At 39.0% G+C, this 26,795-nt stretch overlaps 1 protein-coding gene across 1 annotated transcript in view; it reads left to right on the top strand.

The window, feature by feature from the left end:
• The window catches only part of mtor (mechanistic target of rapamycin kinase), a 107,218-nt gene that overhangs the window by 51,837 nt on the left and 28,586 nt on the right, over window positions 1-26,795 (top strand). The window contains exons 29-36 of the mRNA XM_084721693.1: window positions 6,366-6,441; window positions 9,119-9,258; window positions 13,709-13,809; window positions 14,311-14,426; window positions 18,652-18,729; window positions 19,315-19,422; window positions 24,811-24,936; window positions 25,616-25,747. Coding sequence (XP_084577819.1) covers window positions 6,366-6,441; window positions 9,119-9,258; window positions 13,709-13,809; window positions 14,311-14,426; window positions 18,652-18,729; window positions 19,315-19,422; window positions 24,811-24,936; window positions 25,616-25,747 — 877 coding nt within the window. The remainder of the gene's footprint in view (window positions 1-6,365; window positions 6,442-9,118; window positions 9,259-13,708; window positions 13,810-14,310; window positions 14,427-18,651; window positions 18,730-19,314; window positions 19,423-24,810; window positions 24,937-25,615; window positions 25,748-26,795) is intronic.

Raw genomic sequence — 26,795 nt, 5'->3', positions numbered from 1 at the left:
TTGCCCATAACTGATGTCTGAATGGTTGGTGCAACTTTTTGTGGACAGAGAAGGAAAACAGTGCGAGTTCATGCTACATTCATGGTTTCTGTGATACAATAAAAATGAGGATAATTTGAAACTGACCATTTCTTCAAATGTTGTGTTGCTTCTTGTACAATGGGTACAACGGTAATATTGTTTAATTTTTTGGAAGACAGTCTTTCAATGCTTTCAAGAGCTGCTGTTATTTAATACAATGCTTAATCAGTTCAAAAGTGCAGGTGTTGCTTTAGTTCTTACAGAAGTTTGCACTCATGCATTCTAAGGAAATGTTCTGTGTTTTTTTGTGTGTGTGGGCAGGTGTTTAGGTTTTTGAGGATATACTTTTCATGCTTGTGCCACCTGTTAGCCAAAATAAAATAATTCTTTGTAAAACAGGTTCTCCATAGAGGCTCTACGTGCAGACCCCCAGTGCTGGACATATTTTCTCGTAAACATGAGATCATCTTGGAATGTTTGTTTCCTATTAATTTCTCAAATTGGCTTCACATGCCCTGTTGCCTTGGGAAGTGTTTGTTTCGTAGACGGTGGTCGGTAGTGTAGCGAGCGTTGTCAACAAAGATCTACAGCCACCCGTTTCTCATCTGTAGTCTGCGAGGACGAGTCTTGTGCAATGGAAAGAACTCCCCCAAGGTGCTAGATAGTTGGGTTCATTGTGCCTGCGACTATTGTTGATTGCATTTTGGCTGCCCCACGAATGAACAGCTCTTTAGGCACAAAGGCCAGAGAATTGTCAGACAGTGAGTGTCACTTTTCCATTTCTCCCACAGTGGAGAAAATGTAAGGTTCAGTGGTGTGAAAGATCTGCCACCGTAGTGGACCTGCAAAACAGTTGGGCTACCCCTAGTCACATGTTATGACTCAGCATACATGATAGTGTTCATAATTATGCCTCCAGTAACGTGTAAATCCTAGATTATGTAATTATTTCATATTTAACCTCAACATATGCTCAAACTCTTGTATGTATTCCAGTTGTACCATTTTCTAGATTTTTTGTGCATTCATTGACAGTGCAGTGTCATTAGGTTGGCAATTTGCCCCCTGGCACCTAACCAAGAGACCTGCAGGACAGGTGTAAACAAACCTGTTTTGAGTGATGAATCTGTATATTTCCAATGTAGGCCTGCTGATAACATTTGCCAATATTATATAAGATCTTTAAATATCCAAATGCACAAATATATTTTCAAAAAACAAAGTGAATCAGTTCAGTTGATCTTCATTAAGTCTTTCCTTGAACAATGTTTAGAAAACCCTTCCCAGTTTGAAGTTAAAATGTACAACATTCAGGAATGGAGTCAGCACTTGGCAATCAAAGGGCCCCAAAATCAGCAAGGATCAAGTGGATATATTCTAATTAGATTAGATTAGGCCCAGTAGTGAGGCCTGATTTTTCCTCTTTGTGTACTTCACATACATCTTCCCCTCTGTCAAGGGAAATATCTGCAATTTCCTCAGGGATCATGCTCTCTCTTCAATGAAAAAGTCAAACCTCTTAAAACATAATTGATGAGGGAGATTGTGGGTTGTATTATCGGAGCATAGGGGATTTTCATTTTGGAGTTTAACATTTGAAAATAATATATGAATTTCTCCTCCCTCTTGGTTCCTTCTGACCCCAGGTAATCATTGCTAAATGTGTTATATTAATCAAAATCTAATGTAAATACACTGCTTTAGAGTTTGCACTGTGATAAATCATTTGTTTTCTCTTGAGACACAAGAAGAGAAAGTGATTTTTTTTCCTCTCTGTGCCCAGACTGAAGTTGACATTTCTGACTAAGATGTGCCAAAAACATATTGCCAAATACAAGGTATGAAGGTATGTGTTGGTTTAAAGGACCAATGTGTAGGATTTAGTGGGTTTGAGTGGGGAGCTTGCAAACTGCAAACACCTTATCTCACTCTTCCCTTCCAGACATGTAGGAACACCCATAATGGCTGTGAAATTCACACAAAACACAATAGGCCACATCTAGAGGCACATTATGGTTTGTCCATTCTGGGCTACTGTAGAAACGTGGTGCTGCAAGACAGCGACCTCCAAGGAAGAGGATCCACACCCTTTGTAGATATAAACAGCTCATTATAGCGTAACTGAAAAAGGACTGTTCTGATTTTCGGGTGATTTTCAGGCTGGGTATCAGTACCTATTTGATAATTTGAAGGTATCGATTGACATAACCCAGTACTAAGTAGTATGGAAACTGCTCCAGCCAAACAATACCTGCATTCAGTCTGTTTTGTACCCAGATGTTGAAAAAAAATCAGTATTTGTATGTGCTGTTTGATTTAATGCAATATGTGATTGGTTCACTACCACAGAAGCTACAACCCCTACAATCTGCAGTATAAAAGGTATCAAATGAAGTACTATATATGTACTACATCTGTATCACTTTGAGGGTACTGGTATTGGTACTGGTATTGTATTTTTTTAAACACTACCCAGCCCTATTATGCACAAATGAAAACATGCATATGAATATTACATTCTGTTTCTGCCACATTCTTCCAATACATCCCTGTAAATCTCACACACAGAGTCTTTAAAGAGGGAGGTTTTCTTTCCCCTCTGGTCACAGATATTTGAATAGCAATGGGTGCAGTTCTCTGTTTTTCTAATAGAAAGGGCAATAAAAATTCCCAGTCACAAAGTAAGCTGAAAGACAAAACTGTTTGTTCTCTGTTTGGTCAAGGATATGGCCAAATGCATAGGGTCTGCTTTTGTCCTTTGAAATATGTTATATAATTCACTTTTAGGCTGTTTTGATTTGTATAAATAGTTTACTGACTGGTCTTGTGCATTTAAAAAGTGCTATCAAGAATCTTTACTTTTAAACTTCTGAAGAAAAGAGCCGCATGCTAACCTCATTCATGGTTTTGAATTAAACCTCAAATAAATCTGATTCGGGACACACAGCATATTTCATGGCGAGATATAATGAATCATGACGGTTTTACAGCTGATAGAACTTAAACTCAAGCTCTTTTCAGTGACTTGTCCATGTCTCACAGAGGCAAGTCAGAGTAAAGTTCCAGTTAGGAAGTGATACTTGTGGCATTGCACAAGAGAGAGATTTGACAGTGATTTCAAGAATTGTTCTGCTTGCTAATAGTTTGATGGAGTTCTTACTTGAGGAGAACGCTATGTGAGCCTTGTCATCTGGATGTGTTTAGACTGCGTGTGCTTGGAGCTGGCAGCCAGATGGCTTCAGCTGAGGGACAATGAAATCTCCAGGGTCCGCAGGAGAGAAGGCCCTTATTCTGATTTGTCTCCTCAGATGAAACCACATCTGGGCAGCTTTAGCATACCTCGGCAACTTGTGTGTGGTGGGAGACAGAGGCCTTGTAGTTCTTTGTTCATTTGGTTTTTGAAAGTTGATAATTTGACAACGAGTAGTAATTTGCAGGACCAATTTAAATGAAACAACATACCCGCTTGATATCGTCAGTGTTGGTCAGAATACTGGATAGTTGTTGTGTTTATTGAAGCCTGTGGGATAGTTATTTAATTGGTTGCTGTAATGATACATGGCACTCTATCAAGCCCCATGAGAGTCTCAGACTAATGCTTATTTACTAAAATGAGCTCATTTTCTCATGTTACGTAATCGCACTCTTTCGAGTTTGATTTCCTTCGGGTCCATAAGTCTTCCACCCTCTGTGATCTGTTTACATCGGCTGCTTTTGAAAAATCACTTCAAATGTACAGTGTGAAAGGACAATATTCATTGTCACGCAAAGAGCAAAGTATATAAAAGATCTTTTGCATCACTGTTTGCTTTAGTTTATGATTGATTTTAGATCCTGTTGTTACTCTTAAGCAATTCAACACAACAATTTTATTGGCTCATAATTTTAATTTAGTACCATCATATTCCATGTGGTGTTGTCTCAGTACCAAAATTATGACTTTGTACCAATACCAAGTTTAGTATGTGGTTGCAAAACAATGACACCCACAGAGTGGGTCCAAATACATTAATAATTAGATCTTAACTTTCATTTTTAATTACAAGGGCAAATTGCTGATCTATGGTTATATTTATTGGATCAAATTTGGCATGATGGTACAGTAGCACTGTCGCATCACAGATCCTGGGTTCAAACCTACATGTTAATCAGGTTTCCTCCAACAATCAGGGTATGTTAATTATAAACTCTAGATTGTCTACAGGTGTGAATACGAGTGCCTGTCTCTATGTGTCAGCCCTGTGATTGACTGGCGTAGGGATGAAATTATACTAGTTTTAAATCATGATAAACCACAATAAAATTTCCGATGATTAGTATCACTCTTTCAAATTTTAATTATCATTAAAACCATGTTTAGTTGATTTTGGTGGTGTTTGAGTTTTTCCCAAATACAGGTGTAGCGTACAATGTGGCTTTGTTACATTTCAGTTAAAACATTTTACATGATAACCATGATAATGATGGTTACTATAATGGTGATATGAAATTATCATCTTTACTGGTGACCTTTTCATGGTGTGCCATGCCTCTAGTACAGTGTCAGCTGGGATTGGCTCCTGCCCCCCTGTAACCCTTTAGCTAATGTATGTATGGATGGATTCACTGTTGTGAAACGCACATACACGATTAGCTACCCCACATGGCTGAAAGTGCAGTTTTTTATAATCAAAAACTTTCTTCCTTATGAAATGTTTACATATAGACTCACAGTTAAAAAATGTTATTTTGAAACTGATTCTTATCAGTTCCAGTCAAAGTTAAATTTTAAAAGTAAAAACAGCACTGGTATCACTGCTGTCAGCCTGTCAGTAGTCAGTCAGTCAGTATCAGTATCAGGAGAGAATACATGAGACTGACACAGCCTTAATTGCATTAAGTCCTTCTTGGGACACATATTGGTGCTTTATTAGCAACTTAGTGCTTTTTGAAAGTTATTTGCAACTGTTGTCGTCGTTCTCCAGCAATGTACAAGATAGCTCCTGCTGTGATTCTTTGTTATTTTACCTGTCATCATGATGATCTGCACAGCAGCTCCCTGAGCTTTGGCATGACCACTTGCTGTGCCATTTCATCACATTTTTTGGCCTTTACCCTGTGTTAAACCAGGTTTATGACATATATGCTCACGTATCCTTCATCAGCTTTCGCCTGCTGTCCTCAGGAACTCCACTGCATACCAGCACTCTTCAAACGCTACATTTTACAGATGTATTGGCCGTGGCTGCACACGGGTTTTGCAGTTGCGGAAATATAATAGACTTGCGGTTCATATGAGTGTTTCCAGATGTGGTGACAGTGCGGATGAGTGGAGGGTGTACAAACGGGAATTGTGGTGTCTTGACAGATAACGCATCATTTCTCAAACAAGCATGACAAATGTGACTAGGTGCATATGCTTTTCACAGTAAACACCTCACTCAAAGAGGAAACATTTATGTTTCATTGCCAAAATGCATTGAGGCACGTTTCTTTGTTGACTTAGTTCTGTAAATGACTTTTCTTGAAGGCACATGGATGGCACGGAGACACAATTCTCACTCATCACCAGAGAAACCCCAGATTTTGTATTATGTAGTGGTTCCACAGGCTTAATTCTGTTTTCTGTTCTGTTTTGTCTGCAGTGGGAAAGAGTACAATCAGCATTTACTCCTGGATGAAAGAACTTGTAGTCACGTGTAATTGTTTGCATCCGTTTGAGGGTGTTTATTTACTGATGAACCTCTTGTCGTTCGACAAGCATCTGTAAAATGGTGGCACATTTCATCTCTTATAAATTCTTTACAATGAAAGTTACTCATTATTTTGTTATCTAAAATATTTTATTATGAAGCATCAAAACGGTTTGCCTGACTCCTACTTGGTTAGTGCCTGCACAGTGAGGGGTAGGATCTAGGAAGGAAAGCCTACACCCTCCTCAGGTCAACAGTAGAGCTAGGAGCAACATGGACTTCCCTGCAAGGAAATTACATGACAAGTTGGGGGGAAAAGAGGGGCAAAAAATAATTTTTCTTGGAATCAGTGTTGGCTTTAGCTATGTCAACACATACACGGTCTCAAATGTTTCTTCCCAGAAAAGATGCGACATTTGAAATACTATCAACACCTACTTAATTATAATTGCCCACTTTTGTTTTATCACTCAGAATGAGGATGTGCAAATCTACCACAACGCTTTGTATTGTAACTGTACATTAAGTTGTAGGCATTACATGTATGGTGACACAGCTGAACCTCCCTCGGCATCAACACATTGTCCATATACTGCATTGAACTAAAGAGTGTATTTTTCCAAGTTTTGTGTTCAAAAGGGTCTGAAAGCTTTTCTTTGTCATATATTGCAGCATCAACAATAAACTACAGCAGCCAGAAGCAGCATCTGGGGTGCTGGAGTACGCCATGAAGCATTTTGGTGAGCTGGTGAGTGCTTTTTTCCTTTTGGTCATTTTCATGCCTCTAACCGTAAAAGGAACCCTTCTTTTTGGTTGCATTCAGACCAACACACGGCCAAACAACAAGGCCTCCTCTTTCCTTTCAGGTGCACCAGTATGTTGGCAGAGAATAGGTGCTGCTGCAGAGGGCTACTGCAAAAAACACCATCTTTGGCTTATCACATAAATAAAAGCACACATGCTAACTCTACAGAACACAGGACAAAATGATTGCACCATTGATAACTTTCTGCCTCATACAAGCATAAACCACATTACAGCGTCTTTGCACCTGGTAGGTTTTCAAACTCATGAAGTTTTAAACAGGACTTACTGGTTTGTATTTCATATTGTCACAAGTACTCGTAGCAACAGCCCACACAGACTCAGACCTTTGCATTTCTTTACTCATTTTCATCTTAAATACGTCCTCACAGGGTTGTATTATATGCGGTCTCTTGTCTGCATACACAGTTTGACATGGTGATGAGGGTCATTTGAGACACATACCCCCAGAACACCCTGTTCTTAACGTGCAGCATGTGAAAAACCCATCTGCTAAGCTGATCAGTAGTCAAGGGCAAGGAGCAGAATTATGGACTTCCAGTTGACAGGATGCTTGGATTACATTTTTGAACACCTTCTATGTGTCTCCGCTTCATATTTTTCCTAAAAGGTCTTTGGAATGTGTTATGTTTTTTCCAGTAGTAAAAGGATGTAATGATTCGTACCAAAAAATACAAACCTTAATTATGTTTTGATGGCGAGTGGTTTGTAAGGTTTCTAAATAGCTTCTTTTTCGGTAACTCCCTCTGTGATTGATAACTGATTCAACTCCAAGTTGAAAGCCACAGAATATGTATGTCTAAGTCCTGAATGTGTGTATTGGTATTTATATTGAGCTAATGCCTGAAGTTGGGTCTGTTAATTATATCAACTAAATTGAAATTAAAATTGTGTGCTTTCCTTTGTATAATTATGGAGGTATATTTTTTATTTCTGTTTTATTCAATTCATATATAGGACTGCACCTCCTTATTGTAATATTACATAAAACTCCTCAATTTTTCATGTTCTCTGTCAATGAACCAGATCCAGACATGAAATAACCATCAAACAGTGGACATGCATTGGACAACATCACTCAGATTTTCCACACCAATTACATAAGAGGAAAAGAACTTTTTTGTTTTTTGTTCTAATCCGTCTCCCTCCCTGTTACCAAAATTGCATCATTTAGTTACTGAGGTTTTTGTTTGCCTCCTGTATTTGTTGTGGTTAAATAGGTTTGTATATTAGTTCATTACAATGAACATTGACAATGTAATTTATTGTTTTTTAGAATAAAAAAACAAAACAAAACATTTTTTACAATAAATTAACAAACACTTTTAATACATACAACATTGACATCAAAATCCAACACACAAAGTAAATATACAAGTGCAACACATAACAAAAACCCATGAAGACTGTACCTGGAAACGAGACATATTAATTTTTTAACTGTGTGGCACACAGGGTTCATCTTACAGAAAAGTGAACATACATTACTGATATGCAGTGTTTTTACTTTTTCCTACAATCAACAGTTGCCACAAATGTGAATTCAAGAATTTAGCGGGTGCTCATGACATATTTCATGTGTTCAATCAGTGAAGATGCAGTGATATAACAGGGCTGTGTTTTTGAGATGACCAAAACAGCGTATTTTCTTGTGGAATGCATTTGTGATTTTATGAAGTGGTTATTTTTACCTCAAATTCAAGTCAAATGTTTTTTTTTTCTCAACCATTAGGACTCCTATGGAAAAGGTCTTTCCTTCTGCCTTTGTGAACTGTGTTTATGTTTCTCTGTGAAAACATGGTAAAAGTGAAAAGACTCAGTAAAACAGTTTCACTAGTGTGCACTTCCAGGAACCTTGTTTATGAGGCGACCATTTGGAAAGCTTTACTGTGGGAGGATGTAAGGCTTCCCTGTTTAGTATCCCAGTAAGGAATCATCAGTAAAGCAAAAAGTACAGTATGTACGCAAAGCTACTACAAAGAACTTTCGTTTTGTGTTGATTTTTGAAGGCTCTGTGGGCAAGCCATAGTTTTACCATTGCTATAACTGCAAAATATACCAATATATGTAATATACGGCTCACTATAACTTTGTATGGGAAAATGTTAAAAGGCTTGTTTCCTCAGATTTCACAGAGATCCAACCCAGTGACAGGCATTAAGAATAACTCCACAGAAATAGCCGATCTTGTCATTTGTTTATGTATGTCACATAAAAGCATCAGTATGAAATTGAGACTGTTTCATAACCAGGTTGATTAGTTAATGTCTCTCAAAAGAAGTCAGTACCTAGAAGGCACTTTTACAGGAGGTTGGAGTTTAGATGTATTGGTGCCAGGATTGACTGATTAAGTTAGGAATCTCCAATCAGTCATGCAATATTAAAATGAAAATTAGATGTGAAAGTCTTTGCCTGACTATGAATAGACAAGGTGCTTTGCTTAGACTGAAAACAGTATATTAACATATGAAATGGCCAAGATAACACATGTTTTGGCTACGCAATGAAATGCAGAGAATTAGTTCAGTTTAGTTGTGTGGATTCATATAGTTACGTGGTTCCAGTCCCATGTTTCTTCTGTCTTTTCATTTTTCTACTAGGAAATCCAAGCCACTTGGTATGAGAAGCTACACGAGTGGGAAGATGCCCTGGTAGCATATGACAAGAAGATCGACATGAACAAAGAGGATCCAGAGCTCATCCTGGGAAGGATGCGCTGCTTAGAGGCCCTGGGAGAATGGTACGTCAGTCGTTATATATGTTCTGAGTTCAACCAGGCTGCAACCATTTGTTCAGATCAGTGTTCAGCCTTCAGGTCTCAGATTCATTGATTTGTATTTTCATGTATAAACACTTATGGTAGAGTCAATATTTATGATATTCACTGAGTGTTTTCAATTTACCGTAAGTTTCTTTTTTCTAACACGTTCTACCTTGGGCTTTTGTGTGATTCACTGAAGTGATAAAATACAGAGCACATTGTTTCTTCAGTTTTTAACCTTGGCTTTAATAGATAGAGACAGTGTCTGAGGTAGTATACTTGCTGTGAGCTCTTCCCTCTCCCACTTTCTATTTACTCATTGTGCGTTGGCAGCCTATTCGTAATGAGTCCTGACGTTAGGTCTTTGATGACTGGACGAAAAGAGAGAGAAAACGGTTCCTCTGAGATGTCCGAAGTAATTTTTCCGGGAAAGGCGTGAGCAGACATACAGTGCTAGTAAGAGTCGCCTCCACTCCAGTGAAAGCTCACCACTGCTGAGGCTCAGCTCTGTAATGACTGCCCACCTTCAAAGAGCATTTTTTTAGGGAAAAAGAAAGTCACAAGATGTCAGACAGATCCAAATATGTGGACCGTCATAGAGCTCATGACACTAAGCAGATGTTAATTTGCTTATGTAACCTGTCATCCTTGTGACATTGTTGTATACACTGATTCATTTCACAAGAAAATGATTCAGTAATTTTACCAAAAAAGATCGAGATGAAGAGAGGCTTTGTTTTTTTATGTTTGTGTTTAGTCGGGTAAGACTTGGAGATGATATAACAGCTGACTGGGTTATGAGACAAAGTAGATCAGACTTATGAGAACACATTGTTCCCTGTTAAGGTAAAGGCATATTGTACCAGTCTGCTCTGTGCTAATCCAAAACTGGTGAGAGAGTTTGTTATACATGCAGGTAATGTTTTGACGTTATGAAGTTATTTAAGCAAGGGGATCAGCAAAAAATAATCACTTAATGAAAAAGTATTTAAAATTACCCAAGTCACCACTGCTGCAAAGGCGGGACATACTTGGGTTGGTGCCAGTGTGAGGTATTAATCTATATTTTTTCATATGTCCAGCACATTGTGTACATGCTGGTTACTTTCAAACTGTGACCACAAATGATCTTTTTCAGCAGAGTTTGTAGTCAGCGTTAGTGTCAGTGCCAAACATGAAAAAGAGCCGTTTTATACCTGACAAATACTGCTACTTAGCACTCAAACATTCAGCTATTCTGGCATGTTGTGCTCTGGGGATGGTGGTGCGTGTGTCTTTTAAAGCTGCTTATTTACCCCTTGCAGAGTTTTCATTTACAGATTCTGCTTCACTCAAAGAAAGCCACACAGCTGATCTGTAAATATCTAATAAGCATGCCAAGCAAATGATACCAAAATAACAGTCTTTCAAGGTTGGAATTGGAGAGGACTTTTTTGTCTCTGAAAATAAAATAGTCTTTATAATGTAAACGCATGGAGGCTAAAATAAAAAATGAGGGATATATGCTATTTTTCTTTGGGAGAGAGAGTAGATAATGGCAACAATTTACTGCAAAAACACCAGGATGTCAATTTCTGGTAGTGATTAATCTGTCTGCTGATTAATTGAGCCAATTATCTGGCATTTAGAGATATTAGCATCAGTTGATTAATTAAAAAAAAAATGTCTGTGGACACATCTGCAGGCAGTTTTGTGAGTGTGACTGGAGCAGTGTTAGAGTTTTTTTTTTTTTTTTGGTTTTTTAGTGAAAATGAGTATCGTGGTGGCATTATTTGTCAGAATAATTACAATAACCCTAACACTAGCATATTGTTCAGCCCTAGTTTTGATATGCTGTGACACTTATACATCCTACTGTAAATGTTTGCACAAATTTCCCCAGTCATCAGCGTCTTTTCTAAATGCTACTAAGTTTCACCCATCCTAAATGACAGCAAATGTAATCATCATGTTACAATGTATAGAATAATGTAGTTGAATGACGTCATTTCTGACGTACCGTACCCTGCTTTCCGTTAAGTACCAGTCATGTTCTAACTCTACAGCAATTAATTTTCTATATGATTGATTTATTAAAAATTGATCTAAAACAATATGTCACAGGCTAAGATGTAATTTACATGGAATTATACGTGACTCTTTATTTTGATATCGTCATTATATATTGGCCATTGGCTGCCCTGCTCTCTAAATGTTGGCATCGGCCACTGAAAAACCAATATGGGTTGACGACTTGTATTCAGAATTAGTTGTGTTCTGTGATAATATGATGTTAGTATATTACTGTAAATGCCCTTCACACCCACAGAGGTGTTTCCACTTATTCTGGCTTCTACTCAGGTTGATTTTTTAATAGAAATTCCAAAGATGTGACTGATGGTCTGCAGACTCTGGACACTCTCTACTTGTCTGTAGTTCTGTAGACACACGTAGGCCCAGTGTATCGGAGCTTTTTGTACTTTCATGTCATACGATAGCCAGGCAGCTGGAGAATGGCTCCACTTCACTGACCCCTGTCCAAACCCACCTCTCTGTTTCAGTCTGTCCCACCCGCTTTCTCTCCCTCATCTAAGCCTGCTCCAGCGTCCTGCCTGTAAAACACATGGGGTGGGTTTGATCTCCCCCTGAACAATGCCGCACTGATTGTTGTTAATGAGGAATTAGTCTCGGTTAGATGCACCTGACCCCAATGGGAACATCCATCTGTTTGCTGGGAATACTTGATTTTATCAAACCGTGGTGGGACCGTAGACTTGATTTAAGATGTTCATCTTTAAGAACAAATGAAGAAATAAATAATGGCAGATGTAATGGAAACTAAGTCTTATCTCCATGCTATTGTGGTGAATAATTTCTTAAGTTGTTGTTTGGCACAGGATAAGTAACTTAATGTCTTGACATGTATGTCTCATTATATAACTTGGACTTTAGAAGAGCCTTTCTATCTTCTGAGGACAGGTTCGGTACATACCGAACCTTAAATTTTGTGTACTGTACTGTTCAAAAAATTTAAGGTTCAGTATGTACCGTAGTTTTAGGGTCATAGTTTGGTATGTTTTCAGTAAAGCAGGGAAAGCAAAAAATTTTTGAAAGTAAAACTTTTTGTCATTTATTTGGTAAAACAAAAAACAGAAAAAATATTCCAACCATGGCTCATTGTCTATTATTCTTACTATAAAGCTGGTGATACACTTGCTTTTGTGTTTGAGCACACATAGTGTTAATTTCTGAGAAGTGCAGAACCATCATTCCAAGTGGACGCATGATACACAAGGCAACCATGATGTGTTTGGACGCATATGCAGATGTGTGGTTAAAGCAACTCCACTTCAAATATAACATGTGTCAGTAATGCTCCACCATAACTTTCTGACTTGTTAATAAGTCCCAAACAACTTGTGCTGGTTTATATAAAGCTGCACAACAGACTTAACTAACATGCACATGTGAAAGCACATTATAGAAAAGCTCAAGCACTTTGACCATATGCTTAAATCATGTATTTGAGTCACTTAGACACAGAGATAGAGCACTAGTTATCCTTTCATCCGAATCTACAGTGAGAGGCTGCTTAAATTCTGTGGTGACAAAGACACGCTTTCCAGTCTGATTTTGTCGCATTCTGCTTAACAACAAATTTGGGTGATGCAGTCATAAATGACCTGCTTGATGAACCTAACTTAAGTTGAACAATGTCACACAGTTTGACACTAATTTTTGTACTGCCTGAATGATCTGAGGTTAAGCTCATGCTCTAGAATTTCTGTTCCTGTGTGTGTTGTAGATAGACAATTTTGACAGTTTGAGTTACAGGGCGTGCAGAACCAAGGAAGTTGCATACCAGTCAGAATGTTTGGTACCGAACGCTTGGGCATGAATACAGATACCGTTCCATCCCTAGTTCTGGATAAGGACCAGTACAGTATAGCATCGCTTTAGGCAATTTGTAAAAGCTGCAGTTGAAAGCAATTTTTTAATCAGCACATTGTTACTATGGTTATCAAATTCATGTTAGTCAGGAAAGAGTGCATCACTCCTTCATACTGAGAGTTCAAGTTCCTCATGTTCTACAGAAGAACAATCTAATATTTACTGTATATTTGGTCTGTGTTTGACTGAAAAATACTGGCTCTTTTTCTCACAGTAGACACCAAGTTGTATGCAAATTGTTTTAGGCTAGATGGCATTCCGCAATGATAATTCTAGGTTGTGGAGAGCCCTTTTTTTTGCACTTCATGATTAGGTGTCTTGTTAGCAGTCCTTGTAGCCATACTGTGGTGTGCACAATAATACTCTGTCCCTGATTACACGATCATCTAGGGAACCTGATGATAGCTGAGATCAGTTTCTGATTAACTGATGTCATCACTGTGTACGTGGGACTGTTTGCTTTTTCTACCAACTGAAGCCTGTGGTTAATGTTTTCCAGGGGCCAGTTGCACCAGCAGTGCTGTGAGGAGTGGACGCTGGTGAGCGAGGAAACCCAGGCCAAGATGGCTCGTATGGCTGCTGCTGCTGCCTGGGGTCTAGGTAACCACTCAAATGCTTCATATTTACAGCGGTCAGCTGAGTTACAAGAGAAGACTTGTGCCTGGAGCATTTAGGCCATCCTCTGTCTGACTTCGTGCAACAATGCAATCACGCTGAGCAGCAACGAAAACACTGACAGCTCTTGCCAAGTCCCCCTCGCTTAACCAGATGGGAATGGTATCCAGTCATAACATTGACATATCGTAACGTGCAATGGTGGAGAAAAGCAGGGACCACACTGCAGAAGCACCCTCTGAGGTTTGCGGTCTGTGGCTTTGACTTTCCAAATTCAATCATAAACTCTGAGACGATACCCAAACAGCAGGCCCATCTATCTGAAGACTCAGACCATCTTTTAGTGTTGTTGTTGGGAAGCAAAATGTTGAAGTAACAGTCGTTTATGAATGACTGCAAGTTGATGTGGATTGTGGTTAGAAACAGCAGTGACAGGCTGCTAAATTTCGATTGTGCTTTTTATAAACTTGAATTTTGCCTCTCCAGGGCACTGGGACAGCATGGAGGAGTACACGTGTATGATCCCAAGAGACACGCATGATGGTGCTTTTTATAGAGCAGTGCTAGCCCTGCATCAGGACCTCTTCTCATTGGCTCAACAGGTAGGTTACATCACCACTCACAAATATACCCAGTGCTCAAGATTTCCCCATATTCAATGTACATTAAAAGTCTAAACATCTCGTAAAGACATGGCACATGGGAATTGGTTTAGCCACGTGGTTTCTGGAATTTTCATTACTCTTTATAGCTAGGTATGAAAAGTTAAAAACACTTGAAACCAGCTCTGCGAAGAAACATAAAAATGGCTTTACGGCTATTCCAGACACGATCGAATTCCCCCATCGACTCAGGCTTTTCATTAAAAGGAATAAAACGCACAAGGTTTGTTTGTTTTTTTTTTCTTTTACAATGTGGTACCTCCTCGGTGTGGAAATGTTATGTAACTCTTGGAATTGTAAATCATCACAGCGTTCGTCCCTCAAACAAATAAAGAGCCCGTTACGCCTCCTGTCTGCCTGTCAGCAAGGTCTGGTGGAGGTCAGGGTGGTGTTTTCCTCATTTGATGAAGCTTGGGACATTAGATGAGCTCATGGTCCCTGGAGACGGATTCGTTCGAGCTGGATGCCAGCACGTCTAACGAACACAAGCTTCCAGCATTGACACCAGTAAACACCTGCTCCTCCAATTTCCCTAGACTCATCCTCCGAGTCCTCCTTTTAACCGCAAAGCCCAGGAGACCTGCTCTCTGTGCCCCCTTCATCCCTCCACAGCCGCCCTCCGTCCTCTAATTTGGAGATTAGATCCAGGTGTGGCCTATAGGATTCTACATCAGCTGAATAGGGAAAGCAGACTTTTGACTCTACAATGAGGCTGCTCACAATGATCGAAGAGCAATGAAAAGCAGATGGAGCAAGGGTGAAAGCTTAAATGTCAACATGACCTCAGTCTAGTCTTCCGGATGTGGTTGGTAATCCTCTCACTTAAGTTCTTTTGATTCCATAGGGCTGTTCCTTTCCTCCGTCCATACCCCCAACAACCAGACGTGTGCTCCAGGAGTCTTGGCGTGCGACTTTGTGAAGGGTTTCAGGTTACTTAGCTTTACAAATCTTATTGTTTGGACTCTTCCAGCAATGGTGTGTGGACACGGCAGTCTTGCTCCCCCCAGTAAAGCAGTTCACTGTGCCAAGAACTATGTTACATCCTGTCCTCTACTGTGTGTTTGATTTGTAAATTGTCTCATGGTTTTAGCCCTACTGTAGACTTCACAGTAACGTTTTGGGCTTTATTTCCTCTATTAGGGTTCAAAGGTAAGCTATCCTGACATGGCTTTTTTGTGTTGTTAATATTTTTGGGGCTTCTGTGCCTTTTAGTTAATAGTACAGCTGAAGCTATGACAGGAAAGTGGGAAAGATTGTGCTTACACATTATACTATCCTGGAGCAATCGGGCAATTCTTATCATTGAGTCCTGTCTAGTGGCTGATTTAACTCTAATCATTCACATACAGGCCTTCATACCACACTGTAATGATAAAGCAGTATGACTTGACTTCAGCCTACAGTATGTAACTACATAAGTGCAACCTTTATGTAAAAGAATGGAAGATTGTTTGTGCTGCCAGAAGCCAGACACTGCATTTATCAGGAGTCGTCTGGACTGCACATTTCCAGCGAGGCCCCAGTGCAGTAATTCAGGAGTAAACAGGACCCTAACTGTGTCAAAGCTGTAAAGAAGCAGCCTCATTGTCACCTCGTCCCAACCACCCTCCCATATCGCCTCCTCTTGTCGTGCATGCCTGAAGAGGTGTTGGTGCACGCCATTCCTCCTTTCCCTCTCCCCCCCAGAAAAAAAAGAAATAATTGGTGGGAGTCGGTCTGAAACAGCTGTATGTCCTGGCCTCAGAGAACTTCCCCCAGTCATCCTCCCTCATTTTACCTTCCCACTAATAACAGTTCCCAAAAACACTGGGTGTAGAGGCCCCAGAAATCAACACGTTTTCAAGCACAATGTCCTTGTGTCCTTGTTTGTCCCTTTTGCTGCTCTGGATCAGGTCTTACTCTTAGTTACTGTTTTTCCACTGGTGATGGAATGTCTGTACTATCCTTAAATCTAAAAAAGTGTAATCCAGTAACAAATAGTCAGGGAACTGGAATTTTACAGATGAGTCAGTAATATTAAGTAACACTCCCTGAAAAACAGGAAGGTAGGAAAAACACTTTCAGGGCATGAATGTGCTCTGACAGTTGGTTAAACATCGTGAAAAGATTTTCGGAATTTGCATCATTGTCATGGCAGGAGCTATGACTAACAGCTCCTATTCTGCACTTTTCTTTATCATCCTTCAACTCTTCTTCTTTCCTTTGAATGTGCATGCAAATTTCGGATGTCTTTTTTTAAGATACATTTGACATCCAGAACCGTGGTTACATAACTTTCATGCTGTTGCTCTCAACAGTTCATTAACCTCTCCTCATAAAATGCTTTGCACTCAACACAGCATCAAGCCGTTTTGCTATACAAGCAGGCGTTCTAGTCCTAGTTGCACTAATGTGTCACTGTTGGCTGCACTTAACTGAAAAGGGTGTGAGCAGCAAGCAATAACATGCCCTCTTTCGTTTGTACAAAGTGTTTTTATCCCCTGGGTTCAGTCCGGTTCCGGCTGGTCCCGATACAAGGGAGTTTTTAGAGAGTGTGACATTGTGTCATGGTGCATTCTGGGGTCGTGCTGTCTTTACATTGTCTTGGCAAAGCAACTAAGGCTTTGTACAGGCTGCAGACAGATTTGTTTCTGAAATCAGGAGTCTCATTTATAAAACAGACTTACAATCTATTTTTATCTAAAGTATGCCTTAACCAGTAAACCATGTACAAGTAGTTATTTATAAAGCCTTTCTTTGATGTGGAAGTGATCTTATCTTTAAGAAAAGTCAGCACTTAATTTGAGTCATTTTCTGGCTGGTTGTGTAGTTGTATTGCAGTGTGGGGTGCATATGTGCCCAAGCCTGTGGTGAATTTTCCATTAGCTTTATGAACAGTGTGATAAGAATTATCAGTTAGGCGTGAGGAATTAATTGTACACTCCCAAACCACAGGTTTGGCTTTGTTTGTCAAGCCATTATTTAGTCTACTGAATAACACGGCTGCAGTCTCCTCTACCATCGCTGTGATCTTGTCATCCGAAAGACTAGATTACTAAAGTCTAATTTCTGCTAGCATTTTAGTTGAAGGGACATTGTTTTTTGCACATTCATGAATCCTTGAATACTGAATGAAGTCAAGTTGTAGCGCTATATGTAAGTAATTTTATCAAGGTATTTGAACATATATAGCATAAAAAACAAACAAATTTGATGCGTGTTTTACTTTTTGCAGAGCATTTTATATTGTTTTAAACTTGACTGGAGGTGGACTTTAAGCACACCATCAACAAAGACCTTAAGACTAAGTTCAAGTACAAATCTGAGCATTTTCATGAATGATCTTTAAGACAGACTATTTGCACTGTCATTTGCAAGTGATATGATCAGCTTTGTGTCCCAACATTACCAACCTATCTGCATAGGTTGCTGTGGTAACAATGCAGGCATTAGAACTTTGTATACTGGTGACACGGCTTTCCAATGCAGAGGCATGAGAAATTGGGATCCATCATCTCGAACAATTGTGCTGTTAAGTTGGGGTGCAGAACTCCTCTGTCCCACCCAACAAACATCTGTCCATGGACTATTGTTCTCTCTCTTATTGTCCATACTGCTATGCTTGTAGCAACATGGATTCTGCCAAGCTGTTCTCATGCACTTCTGTCACTCTAGACTTGGTAAAAGACACAATCAGAATCTGATTTGAGCGGTCAGAATGTCGAGACTGAGATGCATCTGTATAAATCTGATCGCATTGCATCTCAAACCATCTCCAAATGTGGCTTGGATCTGATTTGCAAGAATCGCATTTCATGTGGTTTTTAGCTGTCTAGACTTCCTAAAATCAATTGGATATCATCTTGATATGCCAAAAAACAGACTTGAGCTGGCAGTTTGAACAAGCGTAAGTCAAGTCATGGATTAAATCAGTGTTTGTCATGCTTTCAGAAGCTTACAGTTGCACCATCAGTGTACCATTCAGGCAAAAGGAAAAAAAAAATCTAAATACAGAAAGAAAAAAAATGGGCAGCTACAGTATTAAGGTGAGGAAATGAACTGTCATTGTTAAATTATAACTGTTTATGTATGATCATGAGAATACAGACTGTGTAAAAGAATTACAATCACACTATAATTGTGCATATAATCTAAATTTCTTTCTTTCTTTTTTTTCCCACTATAGTGCATTGACAAAGCAAGAGACCTCCTTGATGCTGAGCTGACAGCCATGGCAGGAGAGAGCTACAGTCGAGCCTATGGGGTAAGTGCTTCTCTGAGATGGCCAAAATATCAGTGCATGACTTCATCCGACCATCTCATTTCTCTTAGCATTCGTGCTGCAGGCTGAAGGATGCAGGCCACATCAACAATGTTTTATTAAAGTGACGACATACAAGTCTCTGATCTAACTTCTTTAGAAATCAAAAGTGGAAATATTTACAGTTTCCCCACTATTATGTAGAATTATACATAAAATTTTAAGTCAGAAACAGCATTGTTCTTCTCATACATATATTGGTAACATTACCGTGGAAGCTATTTTGACCCTGGTTTATTTTAATGCACGCACTGTCGGGGCAGCAGCAAACACAGATTAGTTATTGTTAGAAAAGACAGATGTAAACAATTATATGTAGATGACCAGCCTATTCTGACAGATGCCACACAAGATGGTCCAATAGGTTGCTCACTACATTCAGTTGCAGATTCTGAGGAATTTACTAGGTTTAATTATCATTTTATATTACACAGAATGAGCTTTTTCCCAATTTGTTTCAATATAATTTTTTTAACTATAACAATGGATGTGTGGGTAAGAGTAAATGTGTGTGTGTTTGTTTTGCAGGCCATGGTGTCTTGCCAGATGCTGTCGGAGCTGGAGGAGGTGATCCAGTACAAGCTGGTGCCAGAGAGGAGGGACATCATTAGGGAAACATGGTGGGAGAGGCTTCAGGTAACTACAGTGCATGATAAATGGTCACACACACGCACACACTCACATACTCTCTCTCACGTGTGCAACTACAAATGTAAAGCAGATGTTTTAAAGGCTACTGTTACTAATGGGAAACATTACATTACAACACCATGCATACATGCAAAGACACACACTAATCCCCCCTGTGGATGAGGGTTCATCTTCTTGTAGATTTTTGTATTTAGTTCTACATTTGATAGTAAATTTTACATAGATTTGTAAGAGCAGAATCATATTGGGCTCTGTTGACTCTTATTTATAGTGCATGAAGACGAAGGTCAGTGGTAATTAAGTCAAAGATATGTTCCACATGCAGCTACAATCTGTCCAAGTGAATCTATTTGTTTACAGAAATTCAAACACAACTAGAATTGTAGCAAAGATGACAAAGAAAAGAATTACTCAGTTAGCTACAGCACAGAACAGATTTTTCTTTTTTTTAATAAATCAGATATCTTTAGCAGAATGTCCACTCTACAGTGTACAGGTGACCAAATTGAATTTGTGCCGTTTGTCGTTGTAGTTCTTTGTTTGAGAGTGAAGGTGATCTTATGCTGTAATGTAAAGTAAAATTTTAATGTTGCACACTAAATGCAGTAGGTAGCAACACATGTTGTTTATGTTTCTAATCATGTAGCATGTAGCTTATATTAGAAGACACCAGTGGTGGAGGAGGTCATACCGACGATGTAAACTGCGCTGCTTATTGCTGTTATCACTGTCTTCAATTCTGTTGCCTCCCACCTGAGGTGAAGCTCATTAGGTCCCACAAGGGGAAACTGATATTTTGTTGAGCTTTTTGAAATTTGAGTCGGATGTTGATAGAGAAATATCTCTTTCAAACCTTGCTACTAAAGACACTCACTTCGGCCTCTTGTGCTTGGGATAAGAAATACCTTTAAAAGAGCAAAATAAGAATATACAATAGAGGAAACAAGGCACTCTTAAAATGAACAACTAATTGGTTTCCTTTTTTTAAATAAAAATTAACATTTGCTTAAATTGCATAAAATAATATAATCTGTCAAAACCACATCAAACCATACATCGGGTATATTCAGAATATACCTGATATATTGCACTCCTTCCACCAACTGATATTTTGCTGTCTGGGCAATTTCATGCATCACTATAAGGGAAGGCATGTGTGTTTGTGATTGTGTGTAACTATCATAATAATAACATGAATGATGCTCAGTCTTTCATATTGATTGCAGCATTTTATTTTCAATGGATATTTTCTTGGGAAAACATGGCTAACTTAGGGACGTCATAATAAGCCACCATATTGATTTATGTTTTTAACTTGCCATTACATATAGCCATAATTAATGCGCACACTTAACTAGAAATCATATGGATTTATGGATTTACTTGCTGCTGTCTTTTCTGTTCACCCCTTGCTATTTCTCTCTCTTCCTCCATTTTGCAATTTGTGCCATCAAACCATGTCTTCTTCATCTTCATAATCATCCATGCGAAGCACATTATATTCTGTATACTTATATGGTTTAAGCAGAGCTTGAATGCTAAGAATTTTCATTGATGATTTTTAGTAATCAAGTTACTGAAGTTTCTGTGAATCCTTTCAGCCCTGGTTCAGATCATTTTGGCCATTAATTGAAAATTGTGACTTTAGGTGAGCTTTGGAAGATACAGAAAATAGACTTGTAAATTATGAACTTAAGTTTGTCCTACTCAGTAAATGCAACTGCCATCCCCAAATTATCTATACACTTCAAAAGAAAATAAGATCATTTTCAATGAGAATGGTGCCCTCGCTTGCCTGCATGAAATGACCCTTGCAAAAATATTCAGAGACAAAAAACACGGGGCTCATTTTGTGCAACCCAGACTGTAACCCTATCCAAACCCTTCCTACTTCCTGAGACTGATTATGATTACTGCTATTATCATTATTAATTGTGAATTACAGTGTTGTACATGCTGTCAAATGAGACAGGAGGACGTGTGGAAGAACCACAAATCCACAAGCGGTTGGGAAAATGTTGCCGGACGCCAAATCTTTGGAATCCGAGACAAATGCCATCTGATTTAAGATAATACTGTTCAAGTTCATCTTTTCCGTATTGGCCTTTCTAGAGATTAATTAAAATATGAAAGGCCTCAGCTCAGTCATGTATGTACATGTTCAGGGAAGAATTTAAGTCAGTCAGATAAACTGATAAGCCTTTGATCTGTGATGCACTGTTCCTGACTCTTGATACCATGAGATCCAAGCTGCTCAGTTTAATACAGCATGCATAATGCAACAAACTCTCAGTCCCTGTAGGCATTCCTGTCCCTCATCCCCTGCTCAGATGTTCCTGACATTTTGGAAAATCCACTTCAATGAAAAACAAAAACCTGCGTCATCCTTTACCTTAACCGCAGCCCAAGATTATTGTATTTGTCTGAAGACTGCAAAGGCCTGCCCAGAGGGCTTCACTATACTTTTTTCACAATCAAATTTTCCATATACTAAAAGGCTGTTGAATACCGTGCAAATGCCAGAGGTCTGTCTGTGTCCTAAGGTTACAGTGAAGGAGATAATGCTGGAAATAATCCAAAACAAAAACGGTACTAACCTTGCATGAAAAATGACAGCTAATAATAGAGGAGTAAGTTTTTGAAGACTCATTTTAAAGCATCAAAAAGGAGAAAATGAAATAGTGTGTTTCCTAGCAACAGATGCAGAGAATGAATGTAGATATGAATCTGTACCAGCCAATGTGATGATCTCCAAAAATACATCATTTAGAAATTCATCACATAGGAGAAGCATCAGTCACAAATGAATAAATTTGGGGACGATGAAAGAGACAAAAGTTATTGTAAGAGTTTAACAATCAGGCCACATTCAGACAGAATCAGACGACCCAGTGTCACACTGTTGTGTCTGATGCTAGTGAAACAAAGTAATAAAACTTCATATGCTGATTGTTTCACTGTGATTCTGTTTGAAGCACAGTTGCTGCAGTGCTTGATTCTGTTTGAATGTGGCCTTAGTTTGGTCCATCAAAGTAATGTGAAGTTCAGTATTTGCTTTTGGATAGAAACTTAATGTTAGTCAGCACCAAGGACTTGTAAAAGACAAAATTGTACTGTTTCTTTTTATCCAAACTATTTTTTTTGGTCAATTGGTATTACCTAGCTATTTGAAATGCGCCCAGGTCTAACTAATTTCCTTGTGACATTTTGAAAGTTTCTATAAAATTAGCTTGACCGTTGAATGGAAACCATTACACACACACATTTAAAATCCCCATGCAGTAAAATGAAGATACTCTTGATCATCTTGACTTTTTCCATTCATAACAGGTGGAGGTTGGTCAGAGGAGGTATTTAGGATCAAGAGGGGTCTTCCTGAGCAAACAGACAAGGCCCATTATAGCAGCACCAGAGCTGAAGCCTGACAGGTTTCTTCTCTCTATAGTGATTTATTGGAGACTGACCTCACACATCTGTCAGGGAGTCACTGCCTGCACTCCTTTACTCTTTCTTTCTACAACACTCTCTCCCTCATCAAAGGATTAGCAGTACTGCAAAGAGCGTATGAAAATACTGCACCCCACCGCTTGTGGGTAAATCCATCACAGCGAGTTCTCGCACCTCTGGCACCGTGAGAACCAGTGTGTGCAGTTCATTGTACCAGTGATACACAGTACTTTTTGCAGCATTATTCAGTAGTACATATTTAAGAGGCAGACTGAATATGTAGGCAGAAAGAAAAAGGGATGACATGCAACAATGATTCATGGCCAGATTCAAACCATGACTTTGCTGTTACATGGTACACGCCTTAGATGACCTGTTCACCATGACCCTGATGACACCAAGTTGCTCCTTTCAATCAAGTTGGGTGAACTGGATATTTTGGTAGTTTGTAATAGCTTCTCAGCACAAGGACATCAGTGATTTCATACATGTAAGGTGCTTGTCTTTCTAATCACTGAACATGGTTCCTTTCTTTCTACCTACAGTCAGCTCCTTTTCACCTAAGTCTAAGTCTACTTAATAAATTATAATATGGATTTCATATTTCAACTTTAAACAGCTCACAAAAAAGCTTGTCCCACCGTTCTTTCTCCATCTAAAATTTTGTTCACAATACAGGATTCATTCTCCACTCGCCGACAGGTTTTGTAGATTGCTGACAAAAGCCCCTAGATCACAGGCAAATTGGCCAAGGTCCCATGAGTGACAATTGCTGTGTGTTCAAAGACGCAATCCCGAACTCACCAGTACCTCTGAGATTCACAAGATGTCAAGCAGGTTTAATATCTGGTCATGTCAGGAATGGCTCGGGGAGCCATGCAACAGCTACAGCCAGTGAGAGCTCACACAGGCTGGGGGAGGAGTCTAGTTGAGAGGGAGAGAAAGAGATGGAGAGATAAAAAAGTGCTCGAGCAGCAGTCAGAAAAGCCCGAATATATAAAAAATTAGCAAAAAGTAGTAAAGTAGTTCAAACTAAGTCCGCCTCCATTTCTTCTAGCATGCATGTTTTGTTGAGAAAACATAGCTTGGACACCAGACTCATTAAGGATTCCTCAGGTGAAAGATCTTGTAATGTGTGACCCTTGTCACTGGTCAGTCATGTAGTGTGCAAAAAATGACTTCAAGATTCATGATTTCAAGGCCAAAATTTGCATGGTTTGAACGGTACAGTGATCTGATGACTTTGAAAGTCATGTAGTGCGACCAAGATATTAGCAAGACAGTTGAAGTGTTACAGAGAAGCTTGAGGCTTAATGAAGTAACCAGATCATTACTTCTCACACAATGTTATTTTTTTCTTTGAAATCCTGTCAGTTGTGTTATATTGTTTAAAAAGATTTTCAGCAAAGTACTGATTTCAGGACCTAATTTGTTGCTGCTGGTTAACATGCAACCTAAAATGACCCTTTCTAATAGGAGTGTTTTAGTTTCATCATTAAATATTAAATATTTTTATTGTTTTGTCTACCCCCAGTAGATTTGTCTTCAGTTCAAATTACACAGAGAGCTGGATCACTAGAGTGTCATGTCTTTGTTAGATCACAGCTCTGAGATCAATGTTGTGGTTCAGAGAATATTTAATAGAGAATGTGAGCTAATGGTACAAATACTGTATATTAATACAGACCTGTGGTATGTTTCTATGTTTTTTTGTTCTGTCATGTGAACCTGTACTCACGTGGATATGTTTAAGACAGGGATCAGTGGTAGTAATAGTAGCCCCCCAGGGTTGGAACTGTCCCCCTCTCTCACGTGTGTTCATTCTCTTGAGTTTAACGATGAGGTTCCACTCTTTGAAGGCAGGAACAAAAGAGTAATGCGTTTAACCTGCCTCTCCCTTGTTATTTTTGTGTGTTTTTCCTCCAGGGTTGTCAGCGCATCGTAGAGGACTGGCAAAGGATCCTGATGGTCAGATCACTTGTCATCAGCCCCCATGAAGACATGAGGACTTGGTTGAAGTATGCCAGCCTCTGCGGCAAGAGTGGACGCCTGGTCAGTACATTGATGTATTTGTACAAAGGCCCTCAGTATTCTCTGATTGTGCAGAGTTAATTATAAACCCATAACATTCAGGAGGAATAAATCAGAGTTGATTAAATCAGTCTTGTCAAACGGAAAAGGGAAGTCAAGCTCTGACGGAGTTAAGTGCAACCATGAACTCCAGCCATGAAATTCAACTTCATTTCAACCTGTTTTACTTTGGCGCTGATGAAAGCAGCACAGCACCCTCAATCACACTGTTTAGAAACCTGAACCTGCATATCTGCACAATTAAAGTGGTGCAGTTTTCCATCCTTTTCCTCACTGTTGTTCTAATTGATTGCAAGGGATGCCAGACAATTGGACAATTTTTCTTTCTGCACACACTTGTTGGATTAAAGCACACACACAGAAAGCCAGAATCCTCAACTGTGATATGACTGAAAAACCATGAGTTGGGAAAATGACCCTACCAAGTCTTTCTTGATTTGTTTTAAAATTGTCTTTTCTTGCTCCAACCTATTCAGTTTTTTTTTACTCATTCTTAAAATCTCATCAGGGTAAAGGTTTAATCAAGCTCTGTAGTATCTTGGGTGCCCTAAAAACTGTCTGGGTTCTTTGTTAGTATTAGAAGCCTCCTGGTGATTCATTTGCCCCTTTTGCCTCTGTTTTGCCCTCTTCATCCCTCCAGGCACTGGCCCATAAGACCCTGGTGCTCCTTCTTGGTGTCGACCCCTCTAAGCAACTTGATCATCCGCTGCCCACAGCTCACCCGCACGTCACCTACGCATATATGAAGTACATGTGGAAGAGTGCCCGCAAGGTAGGAGGAAACAAAAGTGTTCTGTCATGTCAAATTTACATTTTGTAAATGTTTGGTTGTTGCTTTTATATTAATCATCAAACTTAACAAAATAACATGGGAGGCTTGAATTAATAGCACATTTGTGACATAAACAGTGAGTGAAACATTAACACCAACAAATACATCTGTAAAAAAAAAAGAACTGAAATTGCAACCTGCTTAGCACCCAAGTGACAGTAGAGTTGAGCTTGATAAATCAGTCCCAACTGGGTCTCCAAGCATTTTTTCGTGATTATTAACTTTGACTGAGGTTGATATAAATAGACCTTTTTGATGGCAGCCATATTGATGTGAAATAGAAGAGTGAACACAGATGACAATGATACAAATTAAGGTCCTTTTCCATTTAGTATAGCAGAGTTTTTCCAGTCTATTGTGACCGTTAAAATATCACAAATAACTAGTTCAAAAAAGAAAGGATAAAAACTTTAATTAAATTAAAATTAAATCAGCCTTCCTTTAATAATTTAATAAGCACTGGCTCTGATATTATTTGGTAAATTATTGTAATTTAATGTAAATTGTTGTATATGCAGATTGCAAGCCAGAAGGTTATGTAGTGCAATTATGCTTTCAGATTGGCCTGGCAGGTAGATTTTCCCTCCAACAAGCTCCCTAAATAGTATGAGGTAGCTATTATGTTCCTGATTGTTAACTGAGATTTGAATTAGCGGAGCTCATGGGGAGTGATTTATATTCAACTTGAAAGCAACAGCTGTCCACAAAAAGTCTAAATTGTTAACATATTTGAAATTAAGTCGATTAATTGATGTTGAAATCAGATTTTATTTAATTTGGGGCTTCTGATATCGGTAATGAATTGAAAAGATGCAGATGTCAGTTCTGAGAGATTCGGTAAAACCAACACAACTGTTACATTTCGATCAATGTTGTTTTTATTAATCTTTTGTATCCATAGCAACTGTGGATGAAGTAAGCCACTTACTAGGTTACCAATAAATGTTAATATTTGTTCAGAAAGGTTTTTGCTGTCTGTGGCCAGGGG

Source organism: Lutjanus erythropterus, chromosome 6 (assembly GCF_056507025.1).
Source record: "Lutjanus erythropterus isolate fLutEry1 chromosome 6, fLutEry1.hap2, whole genome shotgun sequence".
NCBI lineage: Eukaryota > Metazoa > Chordata > Actinopteri > Lutjaniformes > Lutjanidae > Lutjanus > Lutjanus erythropterus.
The sequence above is the reverse complement of the archived record's forward strand: the minus strand, read 5'-3'. Positions and strand labels throughout refer to the sequence as shown.